We start from the raw sequence: 21147 nt of genomic DNA, 5'->3' as shown, positions 1-21147 counted from the left end.
ATTATTAAGATAATGCCATATAATTGGCAAAAGGTAAGATTAAGAAATTCAGGCAACTGAATTTTAGTAACGACTTCAGGAAGAGGATTATTGGCTACATCATTATACAAGTTGGATTCTGAGTATATTCTTTGGACCAAATTACCCAATTTGGTTTTTGTTTTCCTCTAATAATTTTAAAGTTGCCAAATTTCTTCATCTTTTCTTTTTTTGTTCTGTTTAAAATGGTAAAGGCATTTCTTTCCCAAGGGACATTTGTAGTTAGAAAACCTTCAGCTTTCTCTCATTAAGAGTTTGTTGTAATTCTAAATTGATTATAAATTTTAAAGTTGAAATTTCTTTGCATATTTTGAACCTAGCAGACTATGTATGAGGTATGTACATTTTTAATAAACAGTTTTTTTCAAAGTATAGTTAATTTATAATGTGTTAGTTTCAGATGTAAAGTGATTCAATGATACACATACATATATATGCAACCATATATATATACTTATTTATTTTTCATTATAGGCTATTATAAGATATTGAATATAGTCGCTGTGCTATACAGCAAATCCTTGTTGTTTATTTTATGAATAGTAGTGTGTATATGTTATGAGGTGTGTACATTTATTAACAGAAAAATGTCCTTATATTAAAATACAAGTTGATTATTTTGTTAGATGATTCAGAGGCTGCTAAGATGTGCTGACTCTGATGGTCCCAAAACTATCTGAAAAATATGCTACAAGAATCATTTTGATGATTTTTCAATGTTGAGTGGAAGAATATTTTTGACACTTAGCTTTGAGCACAAATTTAAATAATTATTCAAAATTCCATTTTTATAAATGTAATTGATTTTATTATAATACATAATTACATGTAATGTAAGCAAATTATCAACTCTGAAGGGTTGAATATTAATTAAAATATTAAGAATGAATTCACTGAAGACTTGTATAACCCAATTCTATGGTAATTCACATAATTCTAAATTTCATTTTTATAATACTTTCTACAAATATTTTTAGAAATTAGACATGCTACACATATTTTCTAGGGTTATTTTACAAGCAGCATCTGAAAAATAAAATTATAACAAATTTATGTGGTATAGACTTTCTCTTTTGGAGACTCGGACACATCAATGAGAACTTCAGAATTCAGGAATTTGGCTTTTTGCTCACTGTGTTCTCATGTTAACATTGTCTTAGGAGATCGTTTTAAATAGACAGAAACAGTGGGTTATTCAGGTAATAGTGTCAACTTCAGCTGGCAAAACTTAAATGGATTTTCCAGTTTAAACACTTAAAAAATGTTTAGTTTTTACACATTTGATCAAAGTTGACTACCAATTCTTAAGTGCTGCTCTAAATTGGATTAATTAGTTAACTATACTGTCAACTAGAAGCTCAATATTCACACTTCCTCTGCTACTTTCCTGATCACCTAATTTCATTTGTGAAACTGTCCTGGACTCATTTAAACAATTTAATAAGTGTGGTGTCACTGATTTTGGAATGGTTGGCTTTCTTTCACAAAGTGTTTTATGACATAGTCACTAAGCCAAAATACAGTATCAATTTAGTGTTTGAGACATGGATAAATAAAAATAGGTTACTGATAATTCCTGTCTATAATAAAATCACTTCAAAGTGGAATACAAGGTAGAAATTGTTAACGCTACTAAATCCTGGTAGACATCGAAATGCACCTTGTTTGGGACAGAGAATTTGAGATTGTATGTTCCTCTGAATGTAAAATAATGTTACAGTATTAATATAAATGGACTATTTAAAAAGAGAAATTTTTCTCTAATCAGTGGCATTGCGAATAAGTGTGTTTTAACAGGACTGTTGTACTCTCTTATCTGAACATGAGGCCCCATCGAGACACTACTGAGACAGAGGGGCCGTGCATGTGGTTGTGAACCTGAAGGCCCCTCTGGAATAAGATAGGGAGGGAGAGTCTCTTTTAAATTTACTTCCCCTTGAATGCCCTCCTCCAAGAAGTTCACTTTTTTCTTTGGCGGGGGGGGGGGGGTGGGCGGCGGTAAAAAACAAAATTGAAACCCACTTATAATTTTAAATCTATTGCTATACAATTAAAGCAGAAAATAACAAAAAGCTAGTTAATTTAGATAACAATCTACTACTTTTCCTTAAAATATAAATATAAAAAATGCGTAAAGGATTTTTCTTTGGGTAAAGCATTTTAATACTAAATTAGCACTGTAGCCCTTAATATTCAGATTGATTCTTAAGTTATTCAGTTAAGCACTGAGGTCCTCAACTGCTTGTTGAAGTGCAGACACAATAACAGAACCAATAGTTTAGTATTAGAAACAGAACATTCTACTATATTTGTATTTCACTATTCAGAAGTCAATTTGTTTTCAAATATAATTCAAGATATTAAAACAAGTTTAAATTAATTTATGGTAAAATGCTAATATAAGAGATTACCTACCGATAGTATGTGCGTGTGTGCTAAGTTGCTTCAGTCGTGTCTGACTCTTTGCAACCCTATGGACTGTAGCCCGCCAGGCTCCATGGGATTCTCTAGGCAAGAATACTGGAGCAGGCAGCCATGCCCTCTACCAAGCGATCTTCCTGACCCAGGGACTGAACTCGCATCTCTTACATCTCCTGCGTTGGCAGGCAGGTTCTTTAACATTAGCACCACCTGGGAAGCCTCTACATCTGTTGACAGACCTGTCAGTACTCTCTCTGTTGATAACCTGGAAAGAACAGACTCCTCAAAGGAGCCCTTAGCTATGAGAGTGTGCTTACTCTTTATATTCGGGGAATTCTTTTTCATAGTTGGGAAATCAAAACATTTGCCTGAAGATGTCAGGAGGATGAATCAATATTTTAAATGGAAAAAGCCTTCCCCTGAAAAAACGGGCTAAACAGTTATAATGCGTGCAGAAAAAACATCTGACTGGGAGTCCAACGGGGCCTGGATTCTAGTTTTTGTATGTCCACTAATTAGCAGAGGGACCCTAAATTAAAAACCTTTCAGGGCTTCAGCTTTCTCAATCTAAAATGAGAGTTAGACTAGATGATCTCAAAAGTCTCTTGGGAAATAATAATTTAAAAAGTCCCATGATTCTGTGTTAATTATTTCCAACATTACCCCTAAGTGTAAAGGTTAGCGTACTACAGCTATAAATATTTGAAGCGTGTAGATGGGACTGGGGTGGGATATCAGCGTATGTTCCTAAGGCACAAACTATCTTTCTCAAGGAGCTAGAGAAGTTTATTCCCATGCTTTCCAGAGAAAAAGAAAAACCTAGTTGAAGAAAAAAATATACTTCAACAATGATGCTCTTTGTTTAGATCAAAGGTCAATAGAATAAAAAAGCTATGCTTATTGATTAAAAGGTATGCTAGAGATTTGTTCATTCACCAAATGTTTACTTAACACCCACAAAGCCACTGTTGTCAGTGGCTGGACATATCAGTGAACAAACCAGATAAAGATCACTGCCTTTTGCTTAGGATTTTTCAAAGTTCACAGTCCTAAAATTTAACAGGAGAAACAATTTTCTGGAAAAATTATTTTCTACAGTCCACTAATCTGGAAGAAATAGAATGTTCTCTTCACCAAATGGCAAATATCAATGAAAACCAAAAAAAAAAAAAAAACCCAATATGTCAATCTGGTGCCTTCCCTCAGAAGTCATATTACATCATCCCTATTTGATAGAACATGTAGTGCTATGAATGACTGAAACTCAAGGCTATGCTTTTAAAAAAGCTTTCCAAATTAGGGTTTCCTAAGGTTCTTTATAATATATAAGATAAACTGAGTAGCACAGTTAGTACCCTGACATATGGAAAACATTTACAGGCATAAATTCTCATTTCTACATGTTTCAGCGATTTACTTAGAATGACTGGGATAAGCCAAAGTGGAAGCAATAAAAATATATACAAAGTCAGAAAAATCAATAAATTACTTGATGACTAAATGAAAGGAGAAAAAAAAAAAAAAAAAACTAATAGAAATATAAACCAAGTGTCCAGCTCATTTCCTCCACGTAGTCTTTTAGAGAAAAGATCACACCATTAGAATCATAGTTTATTTCAGAATGAATGTCATCCCATCTTAAAGAATTATTATTTTCCATTATATCAAGAATTATTCATGAAATATTAAACTTCTGCTTTCCTAAAAGGGATTTTCCTTTATGCTTTTCCATTTCTGCTAGTAGAAAGTCGTAGTCTCCCTCTTATTTGATCTCCATAAGCCATTAGTGCTTTATCTCAATTCTCTAAAATTTAGAAGGAACTGGCTCTTTCTCATCTTTCCTTCTCTGAAAATCCTGGAACCCACTCCACCCTCATGGAATTATTTTACAAATAATTTACCCATCCTGAAATTATAGGTGGTGAGAACCATTTTAAGCCCTAACCTCTTTTCATATATATATATATATATATATATATGATCAAACTGTACATCTTAAATGACACACTGCTCAAATGTTAACCTTACTAATATCTTCTAACATTTTAATAGTTTCTAGAAAGCATAAATATGGTTAATAATCAACAGCAGAATATTTCTTGAGATAACTCTGTTCTCTCCTTTCTCTGCCAAGTAAATTTCTACTAACCCTCCAGAGGTTGGTTTAAGTTTCACCCCCTCATTAAGGAAGGCCCAGAGGCTCCTTTCCCTCCATTTTCTGAGCACATTGTTCACACTGTTCTCATAGAGGACTGAGCACACTGCAGGGGAATATGTGCCTTGATATGAAGGGAACCCACTTCAGAAAAAGAGCACAAAACCACATCAGAGCAAGTACCTTAATGTCAAGGTAATCAATCCATGAAATAAAACCGGTATTTCTAAGAATCCTTAAAATTGATGTAGCAGTGTACAAATCACCTTATTTTAAATATTTCAACATGGCTTTTGAAACTCTTGATCTTTAAGAGCAAATTGATAATAAAGAAAATTTAAAAATCATTGAAAAAACTAAATGCTTCTTCAAAATACCATCTTAAACATTTTCTATATACTACATTTTATTTTAGGAGGACAATTTAGAACAAATCAGTGATGAAGAGAATACTACTAAGTTCTTTAGTATAAACAAATCTAACATTTAGGACACTTAACAACTCTGAAAATTTGTAAGTCAAAGGTATGTTATACAATTTAAAATACTGAACTTTTTTGAGGATAAAACTGTGAAATTTGCTTCTATTTTTGAAAATATAGTATTTTTAAATGACAAAGAAATACATAACTACAAAGTTTAAGAAAATATGAACTTAGGAAATAATCTAAAAAATACATACACACTTAAAAAATGACTTCACAAAACTACTCAAGTGAAGTTTTATAAGTTCTGTAATTGTATGATTATAATAACATCTGATCTAAAGAATTTTATTTCAATACACCTTTTTGACACATTTTACAGCAAAAAGTGTTTAGACTTAACTAGGTCAACCTCCTCATTTTATGTAAAAGCAAACCAAAGGTCAAATTTCTTAACTGCCACTTGAGTTTTCTTAGAGCTATATAACATCCCACTACAGTAATACCTTTGTATTGCAGAATAAAGGCAGGTACACATACTACATTCTCATGACCAACTGACCATAAATAAACTGCCTGACAAGGCACTTCCTCCTAGGCCCCTCAGCAACCTTGCAACCATTCATTTAATGTGGAATTCTTTATCTTTGCTCCCATTAAACTTTGAAAAGCTGAAAGGACAATGGTATTTCAAGTAATCAAGTTAATTTGCACATAAAGTAGTAATTAGCATGTGTTCTTGATTCAACAGATGAAATTCAACAACAGAAATATAAAATAAATCTAGTAAGCTCTATCTCTCCTTGAACATTTTTGGTAGAGTTTTGATAATATAGGGCTTCTCTGATAGCTCAGTTGGTAAAGAATCTGCCTGCAATTCAGGAGACCTCGGTTCCATTTCTGGGTCAGGAAGATCCCCTGGAGAAGGGATAGGTTACCCACTCCAGTGTTCCGGCCTGGAGAATTCCATTGGTCACAAAGAGTTCGACACGACTGAGTGACTTTCACTTTCTTTGATAATATATGTTGTCTTCAGTTCATTTATTTATTTTTAAGTCAAATACAGGAAAAGAAGAGAAGACGGGTTAGGAATGGTGGTACATGGATATGGTATTAGTAGAAGAGTACTATCATTATAATGAAACTGTTCATTATAATGTGATAACTTATAATGAGGTTCAGGAAGAAGGGAAGGAAGCAGTTAGCACATTATAAGAGAGAATTTGCAGACTCACATTCAATAAATACTTGGTTGTTTCCATAGCTGGCTTGCTGACTGAGTGAACAACATTGATGAGAGACTGTAAAAACCAGCGAAGGTGTAATAAAGTTTGGTTCTCTTGTATAAAATCTCATCTGGCCAATTTATGTGTCTTGTTAAAAATAAGTAGCATCAATTGATATTGCAAAGGGTAAGGAGCAGTATTGGCACAGTATATTTGGTTGTCTAACGAGAAAATGCTTATATGTATAGAGGGGAAAATTCAGCTTGTTTATGTAGGATAAATCATATCTTTTAGAGGACCTAATAAAACTAGGTAAGGAACAAAGTGTTGGAGACCCCAAGACCATATCTACAATGACAATATCCACATTAACAACATGTAAGATAATTTCTGATTAAGATGACTTCCCTGGTGGCTCAGACAGTAAAAGAGTCTGCCTACAATGCAGGAGACTTGGGTTCAATCCCTGGTTGGGGAGATCCTCTGGAGAAGGAAATGGCAAACCACTCCAGTACTCTTGGCTGGAAAATCCCATGGACAGAGGAGCCTGGTAGGCTACAGTCCATGGGGTCGCAAAGAGTCAGACACGACTGAGCGACTTCACTTCCTAAGATGACTAAGAAGGTCTTATTCTCTCTCCTACTGCTTTCAGGCTTCTCTGTTTCTGGGGTTTCAGGGTTGAAAATAGTGATTCTTAAGCAGTTTTACAGAGTGCCAGTATTTAGTAACCACTTTTTGGTATAGAAGGATGTCAGGTTAATCTATGATTTAGAGGAAAAAAAGGTATGATAACTTACCAATTTTTTTCTCTGAAGCAGAGGCCAGCTATGAGAAATGCCACCAATTTCATATAGTGGGGCATTTCAGTGGGGGTGTTTTGTCTATTACAGTGCTGCATGTACACATGAGACTCTATTCTTTTTAGACTTAAATATATTCAAAGAGCTATAAACCTCAGGTCTTAGAAACAATGTTTTAGCTTACATATTTTCTTTGCATTAAGAAGAGGCTGGGCACTGTGTAAAAGTATTAAACATTCTCCTTTCTTAACATCATATTGTCTTTAGCACATAACCATTTTTAGTGCAAAAATGTGTAAGAAGAATGGCTATTTGCTAAAAAGTAATTTGCTTTCAGCAATATTTAGGCAAAAACACAAGGTACAAAGTGATAAATAGGAAAAATATGGGTTATCTTCAGTAACTATATTAATTACATAAAGATCAAATATCTACCTTACTTGGTCCTGTGCAGATATGACTTGAAACAGATTAATCTTCTGATATTTTTTATGTACTGTTTTAGGCAGACACAGAGAAATAATATAAAAGTCTGTGACAAAAATTATTCTAGAATCTTTCAACAGAAAAACTTTTCTTGAAAACAATTTTTTTAAATTGATAAATATGGAAGGTTATAATTATAGTCCTGTAAAGGTAATAAAAATATGTTCACTATGAGATTTTTATCCCAAGCATAAACATTGTCTTAAAAATTAAACATTGCCTTTTTTATTCATTTTGTGTCCATTTTTTTAGTTTAGTTCAATTCTCTTTATATGATTCTCCTATATAGATTTCTATTCTCTGTTTTGCTATTTGAAATTTCACTGAGAAGTAAATCTTTTTCCTTAATTGTGATGAGTTGAAAGCCTATGCTATCAATAATAAACAATATTGAGAATATTATTTTGGAAAAAAGCATCAGTGTTGTGACTTGTACATTTGTTTCTGCCATCGCACATATAGTAAAACTGTTCACATTTTTATTTTTATAATTCCATGAGATGCTTCATGAGTTTTCTGTGGAGAAGTAATAAAGCATAAATTATACATCAACTGAATTTCTTCAAAGTTACTTTACAATTCATATATCTTAATTTGTTCAGTTCCTTTTCTGTTTTTCAGGAAAATCTCCATCAGACATTACTGACACCCCAGTGGATAAGACACTCTTGATTAACACATCTTAATTCCAACTAGTATTAAACTAATTTAGCTCACAAAATGACATGCTTGTGCTGGCATATTCTGCTAATAAGCATAAATATGTAGTTTATTTTCCATACATTAGATATTCTATCATCAACAACACTTAATGCACATAAAATAACTGTAAAGTAAGATGTTTTTTGGGCAAGGCTAATCCAGTTCAGCACAGAGTTATAAGCAGGTTGATTCTTTGGCTATAGATTTAGTCTAAGCATCCAAATTGCTCACTTCTATTATGGGTCTTTTCAAAAAGATGAGACAATTTCTCAAGCTTTTATTACCATATATTAGATACTGGTTTTTGGCAATGGACTTGTCGATTGTGAATGACCAAGCTTCCTCCAAGCTGCCTTCTGGTCTAATCAACTAACAGAAGTTTGAATACAATCTATAAAAATGTTAATACACTGTTTTAGATCAATTTATATTCATAAATACACAAAGACACTTTTTTTTGGTGTCTGTGGGACAAGTAGCTGGAGTCCTATATAAGCTGAATTTGGCTCTGTGCTGCCTACTATCACTGACTCAAGTCACAAGGACAGATCAACCCACATTATATAGTTTAAAAAAATCACCGTGGGTATGAAAATAAATATGTAAGATTTATAATTCAGGGTAAAGTATTAGGCTGACTCAAAAAAGAAGCCAAAACAATAAGTTTTTAAAATTACTCTTAATTTTTCATTGAAGGATGCAAAAGTATTTCCCTCTTCCCCAGCATTTTCCCTATTTTATATTCATGCTTCCATCTAAACTTGTTCCAGATGACAGTGTTGGAGATAGACACTTTAATTTAACCTAAACATACCATTAGGTTAAAAAAAAAAAAAAGTTACGTTGTTCTTATCCTTCTGATATCTTGATATGCTAGGGAAGTTTCTACTGATTAAGCAACAGTCTTTTCAAATTCACAAGCAGTGATAACATTTGTTATAGAAACTTGCCTATGGGCTTGGTCTCTGATACAAGTGGCAGATTATTACATATATATATATTTACTTTCTTTAGAAATGAAATGTTATGCTTCATATTTGCTTGGTTACTTACCTGCAAACATGAAGTCTATTTAAAATTACTTATGTCCAAACTATATAGAATACTCTTTTCTACTGAACAGATTTTTACAGAAATTATTAATGCTCAAAAATGTCTGTTTTGAAACTAGAGCTTACTAATTTGTCTAATGCCAAACAGTATGAAAATAAGCAAGATGGGAGAATTCAAATTGAACCAAGTGAAGTGACTTCATCTTCAATTTAACGGATGCATTTTGAACCATGTGTCTTAAACAGATACAGAATAAATGTACAGAATAAAACTGAGAAGACAAATTTGAGCGGAGAAAATATTACTGATGTCAAAGTTATTTGTAATGTCAGATTATTTATAGAATATTAGAAATGACAGAGAACTGGCAGTAGTCACAGTTGAAGGTATCTTTAGTAAGTAATTCTGTTTTACTTTTTTGATAAGCATCCTACTGTGTACAAAGAATATCCGATTACTCTATTCCCTAGCACTGTGTCTTTAAACTCAAGATTATACCTGATAGTTGGGTATAATAGATAGTACCTGGCAACAGCCAATACTCTCTGCTCACAGGTGCCAGCAGAGTTGTTTTCTTTGTCCCTCGGCAGGGATGGACAGTTCATCATAGCCAACACTCATTTGCAGCAGCATTTCTTTGACCTCCCCCTATTCCCCGTCCAGTTACCACTTCATCTCTTACTTTCCCTTTAGAGCAGAACTCTTTGAAAGAGTTTGACACCCTCGTTGCCTCCAATTTCTCTCTTCCTGCTACATACTGAATCCACTTTTATGCGACTGTCACCCCCATCACTACATTGAAACTGGGCTTATCATGGTCTCCAGTGACCACCTCATTGGGTCCAACTGTCAGGTGTGAGCCCTCAACTAATTTGAACTATCGGAAGCATTTGACACAGCTGATCATTCCTTATTTCCCTGAAACATTTTTCTTCTTGGCTTCCAGGCTCCCACAGTGCCTGATTTTCTTCCTAACTCATGTGCGCCTCCTTCCCATTTTTCTTCCTGGTTACTCCTCATCTTCTTGCCTTCTTCATATCAGAGCCTTGAGATGCTTCTTGTGTCTCTCTACTCATTACCCTGGTGATGTCATCCAGGCTCACAGCTGTCAATATTATCCATATGCTAATAACTCCCAAATGTCTCAAGCCCAAGCCTCAGGCATAAAACTCCAGATCTGATACCTTTTGCTCTCTACTTGACATCTCTTGAATATCTAATAGTCACCTTAATCTTAACAAGTTCAAACTTAAGCTTCTGATATTCCTCTCATACTTCCTCTTGCAGTTTTACTTACATGAGTAAATAAATGTCAGCTCTGTTTTTCCAGGTGAACAGGTCAAGAACCTTGCAGTCACTCTTCATTTGTCTTTTTCTCTCACAACACATATCCAGACCGTCTCCAAGATCTGTTGGCTCTAACTCCAAGATATATCTAACTTCTCACTGTGGTTACCACCTTTGAGCCATAATAACCTCTTGTTAAAATTTTGTAATGATATCCAAACTGGCCTCTCTGCTTCCACCATTCCCTCCAATAGACAAATCTCAGCATAGCAGCCAAGAGGACCCTGCTAAAACCCTCCACTCAGCCAAACCCCAAATGACCTACAAAGTTCTACTTGATGTGGCTTTCTACTGCCTACAATTTTGTGTATCTGTCTTCCCCACTGACAGTCCACTATAGTTACTCAGGCATTTCAGTTGTCCCTGGATAAGGCCAGTCATATGCTGAACTCAGGGACTTTACACTGGCTGCTCCCTCAGTCTACAACACTTCCTTCAGACACCAGCTTCTTATTCCCTGACTTCCTTCAGGTCTTCACTCAAATAGCATCTTCTTGTTGAGACCTTCTGTGGCCAATCCATCCAGAACTTCCTCTACATTGTCAGTTCTTTTCTGATTCATTTTCCTCTCTAGTCTTTATCACAATCTAACATGTCTTATATTTTTAAACATTTATCTGGTTTGCTGACTGCCTCCCATAGTGGACTCTAAGTTGAGGGTGAGCAGGGGCTTCTATTTAGCTTATTACTGCAATAACTCTAGCATGGGTAAGGGGGGTGGGGCAGTCAGTATTTGATGCTGAATGTCATCAGCTATCTTAGCCAGTTGTTCTCAAATTTTAGCTTGTAAGACTCACTTGTTTAAAAAAAGAAAAAACAACAACAAAAACCAAAGGATTTCCAGCACCATGGCCCCACCACCAAGAATTCTGATATACTAGGAGGCAGGTGACCCCCAGGACTCTTGGCCAATGTTACACAGAACATGCTTAGAGAAACACTGTTCTTAGTCCTAACCCTTTAGATTTCTTACACGCTGTCATGATGATCATATTCATAACCACTACTTGTTTTTGTAAGTAAGGTTTGATTGCAACGGTGGTTGTTCAGTCACTAAGTCATGGACGACTCTTTGCTATCCCATGGACTGCAGCACACCAGGCTTCCTGTCCTTCACTATAGCCACGCTCTTCAGTCTACACAGTGTCTATGACTGCCTTTACACTACAACAGAGTTGAGTAGTGTCACTTCAGAGCCTTCAAATCCTTAAATATTTACTATTTGGCATTTTATAGACAATGTTTGTTGACTTCTGATATAGACAGAAGACAAATTATTTCAGAACAATATCACCTAGTGATAAGTTGTTTTAGCTTTTTTAGGGTGATTTTTTTTTTTTTTGCCACACAGTGCAGCATGTTAGTTCCCCATCTGGAATGGAATCCATGCCCCCTACAGTGGAAGCATGGAGTCTTAACTACTGGACTGCCAGGGAAGTCTGATATGCTATTTTTTCAAAAAGCTGAAGGTATTCTAATGTATACTTATGCCAAATTTATCCCACCTATATAGGGAACTTGCAGTATATTTAATATTTGATTTATATTTGATGGGCTTCCCTTGTGGCTCAGCTGGTAAAGACCCACCTGCAATGTGGGAGACCTAGGTTCAATCCCTGGGTTGGGATGATCCCCTGAGAAGGGAAAGGCTACCCACTCTAGTATTCTGGCCTAGAGAATTCCATGGGGTTGCAAAGAGTTGGACATGACTGAGCGACTTTCACTTTATATTTAATAATTCATTTCTTTATCTTTAATTCCCCAAAGAATGCTAACCATTTTTGTTTTTGTTTCTATAACAAACATTAAACAAAACACTAAGATTCTGTTATAAACTGTCTTTAGATATTTGTTATACATTTTTTGTTTCCCAGGGACCTATAATAAAAATGGACATATTCTGGGAATAATTTTCAGTAGTAAGACATTGGTCTAGGATAGCCAGGTTAACTTTTTCATAAATAACTCATTTTGGTAAATAAACAAAAAAGTAAGGTTTCTAACAAGAAAGTATTTCATTCTGTTCTAATTGAAAAACCCAAGTAAAGACTCTGAGCCCCTGGTACTCCCCTCTTTGCTTATTGTCCATCTAGTCAAAATGTAGGGTCTTTAATTTGAAACTAAATTTTTTTTTAAACTTAAGTTACTCATGCTGAGAAGTTTTAATTTGTTCTAAGAGTTGAGGCCAGAAAAACTCCTACAACTGTAGGAAAGCATTATCAAAGCCAGCAGCTGTCAGGCACCTTTATTTTTTTAGGCTGCTTTTATCTTTATACCAGAGAAAGATTTGTTCTGTTCTTGGTATTTAGAATCCTTGTTCTTTAAAGATTCAAAATAACATTTCTAAGAAAATGAAACTTCAGCTTTATGTCTTGAACTCTGGTAAATAAATAACCTTCCCCACCTCTACTCTCCATATCCTAGTGTATTTAATTCCGAGAACTACTATACTTAATGACTGAATTTTAGACTATATATTAAATATACTGATAATGTTAAAAGTTATAGTTCAGTAAGTCAATTCAACTTGTGATATTTAGCAATCATTCAAATTAAGAAATGATACACTTCCTAATCTTTCAGTTTGTTACCTGAGGTCAAAGATGATATCTACAACTTCTGAAGAGAAGGAAAAAAGTTTCTCTTGGTTTAGAGTATTTCCTAAGACTAACTTCTGAAATAGACATAATCAGGAGGGATAAGAGGAAAGGCAAACCATTAGGAGAGAAGACAATCGAAAGATTAATAATAGAAGGGAACTATTTAAGTATATGTGTAAGTAAGGCATAGACACTAACTATATGTTAAATAATAGGATAAAACAAGTCCTCTGATAATAAAACAGTTGTATTGTGAAAGTCTGAATATGAGGAGCAGAGCAGAGGAGTATGCTTAGTTATGAAGGTTCCCTGATAGCTCAGTTGGTAAAGAATCCGCCTGCAATGCAGGAGACCCTGGTTCGATTCCTGGGTCGGGAAGACCCTCTGGAGAAGGGATAGGCTATTCACTCCAGTATTCTTGGGCTTCCCATGTGGCTCAGCTGGTAAAGAATCCACCTGCAATGCGGGAGACCTGGGTTTGATCCCTGGGCTGGGAAGATCCCCTGGAGAAGGAAAAGGTTACCCACTCACTCCAGTATTCTGGCCTGGAGAATTCCAGGGACTGTATAGTCCACGAGGTTGCAAAAAGTTGGACACAACTGAGCAACTTTCACTTTCTATGTCCAGAAATAAGTCAAATAAATATATACCTCCAGAAACATTTAATGTTGTAAAAACATTTCTTCCTGTTTGTCTTTTTAAGTTGCAGTGTTAGATTAAATAACTATTTTTCTCCTTTTTGACTCTTTTTCCTTTAAAATATTAAGAATATCATTATTACCCTGAGTTTTGTTTTTGTCTTTGGTGCTTTATAAATGTCACTTATATTGAGCTTTTTCTAGCCAATAAGAGTACCATGAAGAAAAGGGGAGATTTATTTCTATTTTTTTGTACTTCTTATTATGTTATTACTATGTCAAAGCATTAGGTCAGCTTGCGACTGTGCAGTCTTGATAAAAATAGAACCTTTGGAAAATATACCCAAACAAGTAGAGACACTGGCAAACCACCACTAGATGGCAAAGCCGCTTTACCATTGCTGATGCTCTGCCTGTAAACAGACTGTGACTTACAAACGTGCTGCAACACAGGTTCCACCATATCAGAGTTTTGATCAATTTGGATTTTAAAATATGGATGGCCACCACAGTCTGAAACTAAATTACTTGGTATACTTTATCTTAAACAAGTATATATAATCTTATTCATGTCAAACAAAACCTTACATTTACAATCCATCATCAGTATATTATTAGTTTTCAACAGTTTTCAGTAAAGACTACATGTAGATCCAGCGACTAAGAAGACAGCAAATGGATCAAGATAAAAATCAAAACACAATATGGTACACGGTAAAAATGAACAAAAGGCGACACAGAATTCAGAATTAGAAATTTACAAGTATATCCCACATTAGTGGTACACTCAAAGATACCTACATTAAACCTATTAAATATACATAAATATTATACATTGTGTTTTCATATAAAAGTTATAGATATACTTAAAGTGATACAAACAAGATGTGGTTTTCTTAAAAGTTTTCTTGTGATAAGGGCAGAAAGGAGGAAAAATAAAGTATTTTTCACTCCCCCAGATTTTTTTTTTTTTGGTTGAAATCAGAAATGCTTTAATTAGTATAAGTTATAAAAAAAAGTTTAAATAACTACAAAAAGTTATAATAAGTTTATAAATAAATGAATTTTAATAAGTACAAATAAGTATAAGTTATAATAAATTCACAAGAGAAGATTTCTTATTGCTCAAATCTAGAAAATTATAATACTTCTTAAGGTGACAGAGTTAACAGTCTATTTAAATAAAAAAACATGAATGAGAACTTTGTTTATAAATGCATTTAACTAAACTATTTTACTATACACAAATGTGAAGAAAATCTAATTGGTTCAGGATTAATGCTGCCTATTTGGTAAAATTTTGCCTGATTTTTAGTATGAATGCTATGAGAATGAATATATAGCAGACTGAAGCTTTTAATCCATGATTCAAATTTCTTAGCATACAATGAAACTTGCGAATAATACTCTGGCGCTGGGACAGGAGAGCCATAGCACAGACTTAGTTCAAAGGGCCTGTTATGCATATTCATACCATGCCACAGTACTGTTATTTTCTTCCACCAAAACTACCAAATGGCCACTTTTACTATCTTCCCTCTGACCCTAGTAACAAGATTCCTCAACTTAAGAAAGTTATTCTGAAGTTATTCACCAGTTGTGTGGTAGGTCACTCTGAGAATTTATAGCATTTCTTATACAAATTACTCCTTTGATAAAAGACTCCAAGTAAATGAACGTGCCTTACTTCAAATGGCTTCATTTTACCAAACTAACACCTTTGTTTGTATGTTCAGCTATACCCCTTGATTTTACTTAATTGAGCTCATACTCAATACAAGCACTTCCATTTCAATAAAAAATGGCGGGTTAAGGGTTTATGAGGGTTTAAGTCTGAACCATGTTGCTACCTGTCACTAACAGATGCTAATCTAGAGACTGTCTTCCAGGATGGACTTATTAAAAGTATAGGGAATTAACCGTATTTATTTTGGAGTCTAAGTTAACTGTATTCTTGAGCTCCAAAATCACTGTAGATGGTGACTGTAGTCATGAAATTAAAAGACGCTTGCTCCTTGGAAGAAAAGCTATGAACAGCCTAGATAGCATATTAAAAAGCAGAGATATTACAGTGCTTACAAAGGTCCGTCTAGTCAAGACTATGGTTTTTCCAGTGGCCATGTATGGATGTGAGAGTTGGACTATAAGGAAAGCTGAGTGCCAAAGAATTGATGCTTTTGAACTGTGGTGTTGGAGAAGACTCTTGAGAGTCCCTTGGACTGCAAAGAGATCTAACCAGTCAATCTTAAAGGCAGTCAGTCCCTGAATATTCATTGGAAGGACTGATGCTGAAACTCCAATACTTTGGCCACCTGATGCAAAGAACTGACTTATTGGAAAAGACCCTGATGCTGGGAAAGACTGAAGGTGGGAGGAGAAGGGGAAAACAGAGGATGAGATGGTCAGATGGCATCACCAACTCAATAGACATGAGTTTTGAGTAAGCTCCAGGAGTTGGTGATGGGACAGGGAAGCCTGGTGTGCTGCAGTCCATGGGGCTGCAAAGAGTCGGACACTACTGAGCAAATGAAGTGAACTGATTCTTCATGCAGTTGTTATGAATTCACAGATTTAGAGTTTGTAATAATTTCATTTGGTAATGTATTTGTCTATAGTTATAATGGAAAAGGGGAACTTCTCAGGTGGCTCAGTGGTAAAGAATTTGCCTGCCAAGCAGAAGATGTGGGTTGGATCCCTCAGTCGGGAAGACCCCTTAGAGAAGGAAATGGCAATCCACTCCAGTATTCTTGCCTGGGAAATCCCATGGACAGAGGAATTTGGCGGACTACAGTCCATGAGGTCACTAAAGTACATCTTATGATATGATCACATATTGAGTGAAGCTCAGAATTGTTGAAGACGGTGAAGCTTTATGCATTAATTCAATGCTTTCCTGGTCTAGCACCATTCCAACTGTCCCCAAATAAGCTTTGCACTTCCTCACTAGAATGGGAATTCAAAACTGATTTCATTCTCTGTGTAATTCTTGGACGTCACTATCTCTATGGAACTGGATTAAAAACTGGTACGTGGACTTGAATTATCATTGTCTTGATATGTCTACTTACAGCAGGCAGCTACTCTCCATTAACAGGCATTGTGGCCAGAATCATGCTGAAGGACAGGAAAGTGATGTTGATATTTAGGAAACAGACCCTGAGCCCATCATGATATGTACCAAAGACAACATACTGCTGCTTTTTAAAAAAGGTTTGATGACTTGAGTTTTCCAGTATTTCAGAGAGGCATTTCTAGGGAGACTGAACATACTTAAGCCTACCGAATAAGGAAAATGAATATTTAAAGGATTAGCTGGAATGGTGTCCCTGGATAGAAAGGGATGACGTTTATCATGCTTAAGCATCTTTACAACTTTTTCTACCTCCTATCTTTCCTAACTAGATAAAGACATGCAAGTTTTCCAAGGGTCTAAAGTAGGAACCTCAGAATCATCTTTGATTTCTGCAAGTCCAACTTGTTTAATCAACTAATGCCTAGTGAGCATAACGATGCGTTGCTTCTTCCTCCCCAGTGCTGCTGCCGTTGCTCTTAAATATTAAGGGGTCCACAGAGCCTCTTTCTTGAGCTACTGTCACTGCCATCCAGCTGACCCCCTGCGACAGCCTCTCTCACGGGTTCTGTTGCCTTCGCTCTTCTTTTGAGTGTTAGTGTTTTGGGAGCTCAAGTACACATCCCTATACTCTCTCATTCTGTACTTTCTCCCTGAACAGTCAGCCTACACCTGTGGCTTCAGGTCCTTGATATGATGACAATCCTGCAACTTTTATCTGTAGTCTAGATCACTGTCTTGGCCTTCAAACCTTTATGCTCATTGGTCTACGGGATATCTTTAATTGGAGGTCCCACCTCAAATTTTGTGGTCCCTATCATCAAATCTCATGTGGATTACCGTAACAGCCCCCCTAAATAGTCTCCCTACTTTCAAAACTGTCCCTCTGCAATCCTCGCTACATCCTATAACTGGAGTGATTTTTCAAAAAAATGCAAATAGGAATAGGCCTCCGTCCAGCTTAAAACCCTTCAATAGCTTACTACTGCCTTTAAGATCAAGCTCAAACTCTTAACTAACCTACAAGGCCCCTCAGGGTTCCTTTGGAGCTTCATTGCTAGTCATTCTCTCTTTAGCTAATAACTAAGCTCCAGTTTTGGGGAATTATTTGGTCTCTGCTTTCTTGTCTGGGTCTTCATAATTTATTTTTCCCTCTTCCTGGAATGTTCTTTTCATCTCTCCCTGCTTCCTTTGCCTAATCATCTTTAGATGCCAACTTGGATTTATTTACTGTTTTGGCAATATTTTTCTGACAATGACTCTCCCAAGATTGAGTTTGGTGGCCTTCTGATTTGCTCTAAAACCCACACTACTCATTTAATATAGCCATTTCTTTCTAAATTTGAATTGCCTTTTCTTTCTCATTCACCACAGTGTACATTTTTAAGGGCAGGGATTTTGTATACAACTATATCACAGGTGCTTAACAAAGCGTAAATCTACCCTATAGTTTGAATTCTGGTCACTGCCCTTCTTAGAGATGTCCAACAGCTCCTACAAGCCTAGTGAATAACGACTCAAGTTCTTTACACGGCACACAAGGCCCTTCTCAAGATGCTAGAGTTTATCTTCCAATTTCATTTCCAGGAATTCCTGCCTGCCTCCCTCCTCTACTGTCCATTCATATTTCGCTGAACACCTCTGCATAGGTAATTCTGATGCTTCCATGCTTTTGCTTATATTTTTCCCACTTTCTAGAGTACTGTTCCTCTGATTGTTTTCTTGGAAAACTTTTTCAAAACCACCTTTAGCTCTAGTTCAGGCAGACTTAATAGTTCTCTTCTCTAGGTCAACATAGAACTTTACATTGTTTCAACATATATCTTGCTATATTACAGTTATTTATTGTCAATAATGCCTCGCTGGTTAGACAGTGAGCTTTAGGAAGCTACATATAGACACATTCATGTTTAGATGCCTGCCATAGTGCCTGACGTCTACTGGGAGCCAAATGTTTATCTAATTGGATTAAAACAAAAATTAATTCTGTTTCAACTACTCTTACCAAGACTTAGGCAGAAGGCAGGTAAGGGAAGACTGGCTCATTCTACAAAATGTGAAAATGAATATGTATAGGTTTATACATCTTTGCTTGACCCTAGGAAGAATTTGGCTTCTTTCCAAACTCATCCTCTTTTTTTTTTTTTTTAAGTGCCACTTAGAGAGCTTCTACTAGCTCTTGTAAGTAGGTAAACTCTTCTGATTTACTCCCTAACTCCAATCTATCCTTAGCATGAGGAAAACACATAAAATGAGCTAGAAATATTTTATGAATAATGATCAACAATGAACATTGGCTCAGAAGGTAAAGAATCTGCCTGCAATGCAGGAGACCCAAGTTTGATCCCTGGCTTGGGAAGATACCCTGAAGAAGGGAATGGAAAACCACTCCGGTATTCTTGCCTGGGAAATCCCACGGACAGATAGGCTATGGTCCACAGGGTTCCAGAGTCAGACACGACTGAGCAACTAACACACACACACAACATGAACTTTAAATGGTAAAGTCCAGGGCAGGAGTTCAGAGAGCCTTGCCTTGAATCCCAGTCCTGTGACTTTCTGACTTTGTACAAACTGCTGATTGTGCCTTGGTTTTTTTATTTGTGCAATAAGAATGGTAAGATTTACTTTACACTTAGGTTATTGTGAAGATTAAGAGTTTATACATGTGAAACATTTAGAACAAAAACATGGCATACAGTAAGCAGTTACTAAGTGTTAGGTTTTATTATCTTAAATAGTGATTAATTATATGTTCCTATATTTTAAGGTGCTTCACCACAGAATGTGAGCTCTAAGACTTTGAATATCAATATAAAGTAGCCAGACAAATAAGCATATCCTAAAGGACTTTACATTTCAGAGTTAGTACTCAGTTCTAATTATGACTTTTTTATTCAATTGCTGTACTGTGGAAAGTTACTTATTTTTCTATTTTCACATTTATAAGTACATTGATCTACTCTGTAATGATGGTATGTATCAACACATGATTTTCAAGAATCTTGAAAATACAAAACACAAAAGTGACAAAATAGTTTATAAGTACCCAATGTAATTCATTAACAATATTGCCTATTACATTAATTCCCATACTGCCTTCCAATCATAGCTCTAACTCCTAATTTCTTCCTAATTTTCTCAAAGGGTGTTATAAAATTAACTATGTAGTTAAACTTCAGAATCTACATTGGTTTGGGTTAGAAAACTGTCAGATTTAAATGTGGATGCCATAAAAGTAATGTAATTTAAAAAATCATTATTATATTTTGCTAAAATAAATGTGCTTGTTGCAAATGTAAAATACTAACATATGCATTTTAAAATCTGATTTTATGTTATGTAATGATATTGATAAAAATCTCAGTTTAAAAGCCACAAAAATGATTCTATAACAAAAATACTTTGTTATAGCCTATAATTTTGATAAATGAATAAGTTATGATTTAGCCATAGTGTGAAAGTACAGCCAAATCTTGATTATCTTTGGTCTGTGGAGATATGGATGGCTTACATAGTTAAAATCCATGTATTATTCTAAAACCTCATCCATTAGCCTTTTCTTCCACCAAATCTTCACCACATTAGCTTAATGGGCTAATTTGCACTTAAGCCACCTTTCTTACTTGAACAGTGAAATGGCAAAATAAATACACGAATAAAAATTGGACAACAAATAAAACACTGGAGGGAAGGGCTAATCTACACACTAAAACAGATCTCTGAATAATCAAGACTTGGCTGACAGTATTATGTTTACTTTAAGGATCACAATAGCCTCATTCTCCTTTGTATCTTTCAATAAAATTGAACAGGAGTTCCTATGCCTTAACAGTCCTAGTCAGAGTTGCTCTGAGTACCTGAAAGAACCCTGGTGGTACAGGGCCTACTGGCATGCCATCTCCTGGGGGAATGTTTCCTAGCACTGGACTGGGAGCTGCTGCAGCACTCTGCAAAGAATAAAGGAGAAACAAACCTATATCATTACAGAGAAGGCACAAAACCAAAGACTGATGATAACAGACTGTAGGAAGGGAAGCTTTTCATTCCTGGGAACAAATATTGGTAATTTTCCCCACTCCAGAGATAAAGTAAGATATAGTAGTTACTTTGGTATACGACTAAGTTATTTGGTTTAAACAGATCTCTTTAAAACTTTTTAAAGTTACAAACTATAATAAGATG

At 35.3% G+C, this 21147-nt stretch overlaps 1 protein-coding gene across 4 annotated transcripts in view; it reads right to left on the bottom strand.

Annotated features, from left to right (window-relative positions):
- SSBP2 (single stranded DNA binding protein 2) overlaps positions 1 to 21147 on the bottom strand; it is a 315423-nt gene that overhangs the window by 69555 nt on the left and 224721 nt on the right. For 2 of the 4 annotated variants that reach the window (XM_025292260.3, XM_025292261.3), the window contains exon 5: positions 20823 to 20912. The exons of the other annotated variants lie outside the window; for them this stretch is intronic. In XM_025292260.3, coding sequence (XP_025148045.1) covers positions 20823 to 20912 — 90 coding nt within the window. The remainder of the gene's footprint in view (positions 1 to 20822; positions 20913 to 21147) is intronic. 4 annotated transcript variants of the gene reach the window in all.

The sequence above is a fragment of the Bubalus bubalis genome, chromosome 9 (assembly GCF_019923935.1).
Source record: "Bubalus bubalis isolate 160015118507 breed Murrah chromosome 9, NDDB_SH_1, whole genome shotgun sequence".
Taxonomy (NCBI): domain Eukaryota; kingdom Metazoa; phylum Chordata; class Mammalia; order Artiodactyla; family Bovidae; genus Bubalus; species Bubalus bubalis.
Note: the sequence above shows the minus strand (reverse complement) of the source record. Positions and strands in the feature narration are given on the sequence as shown.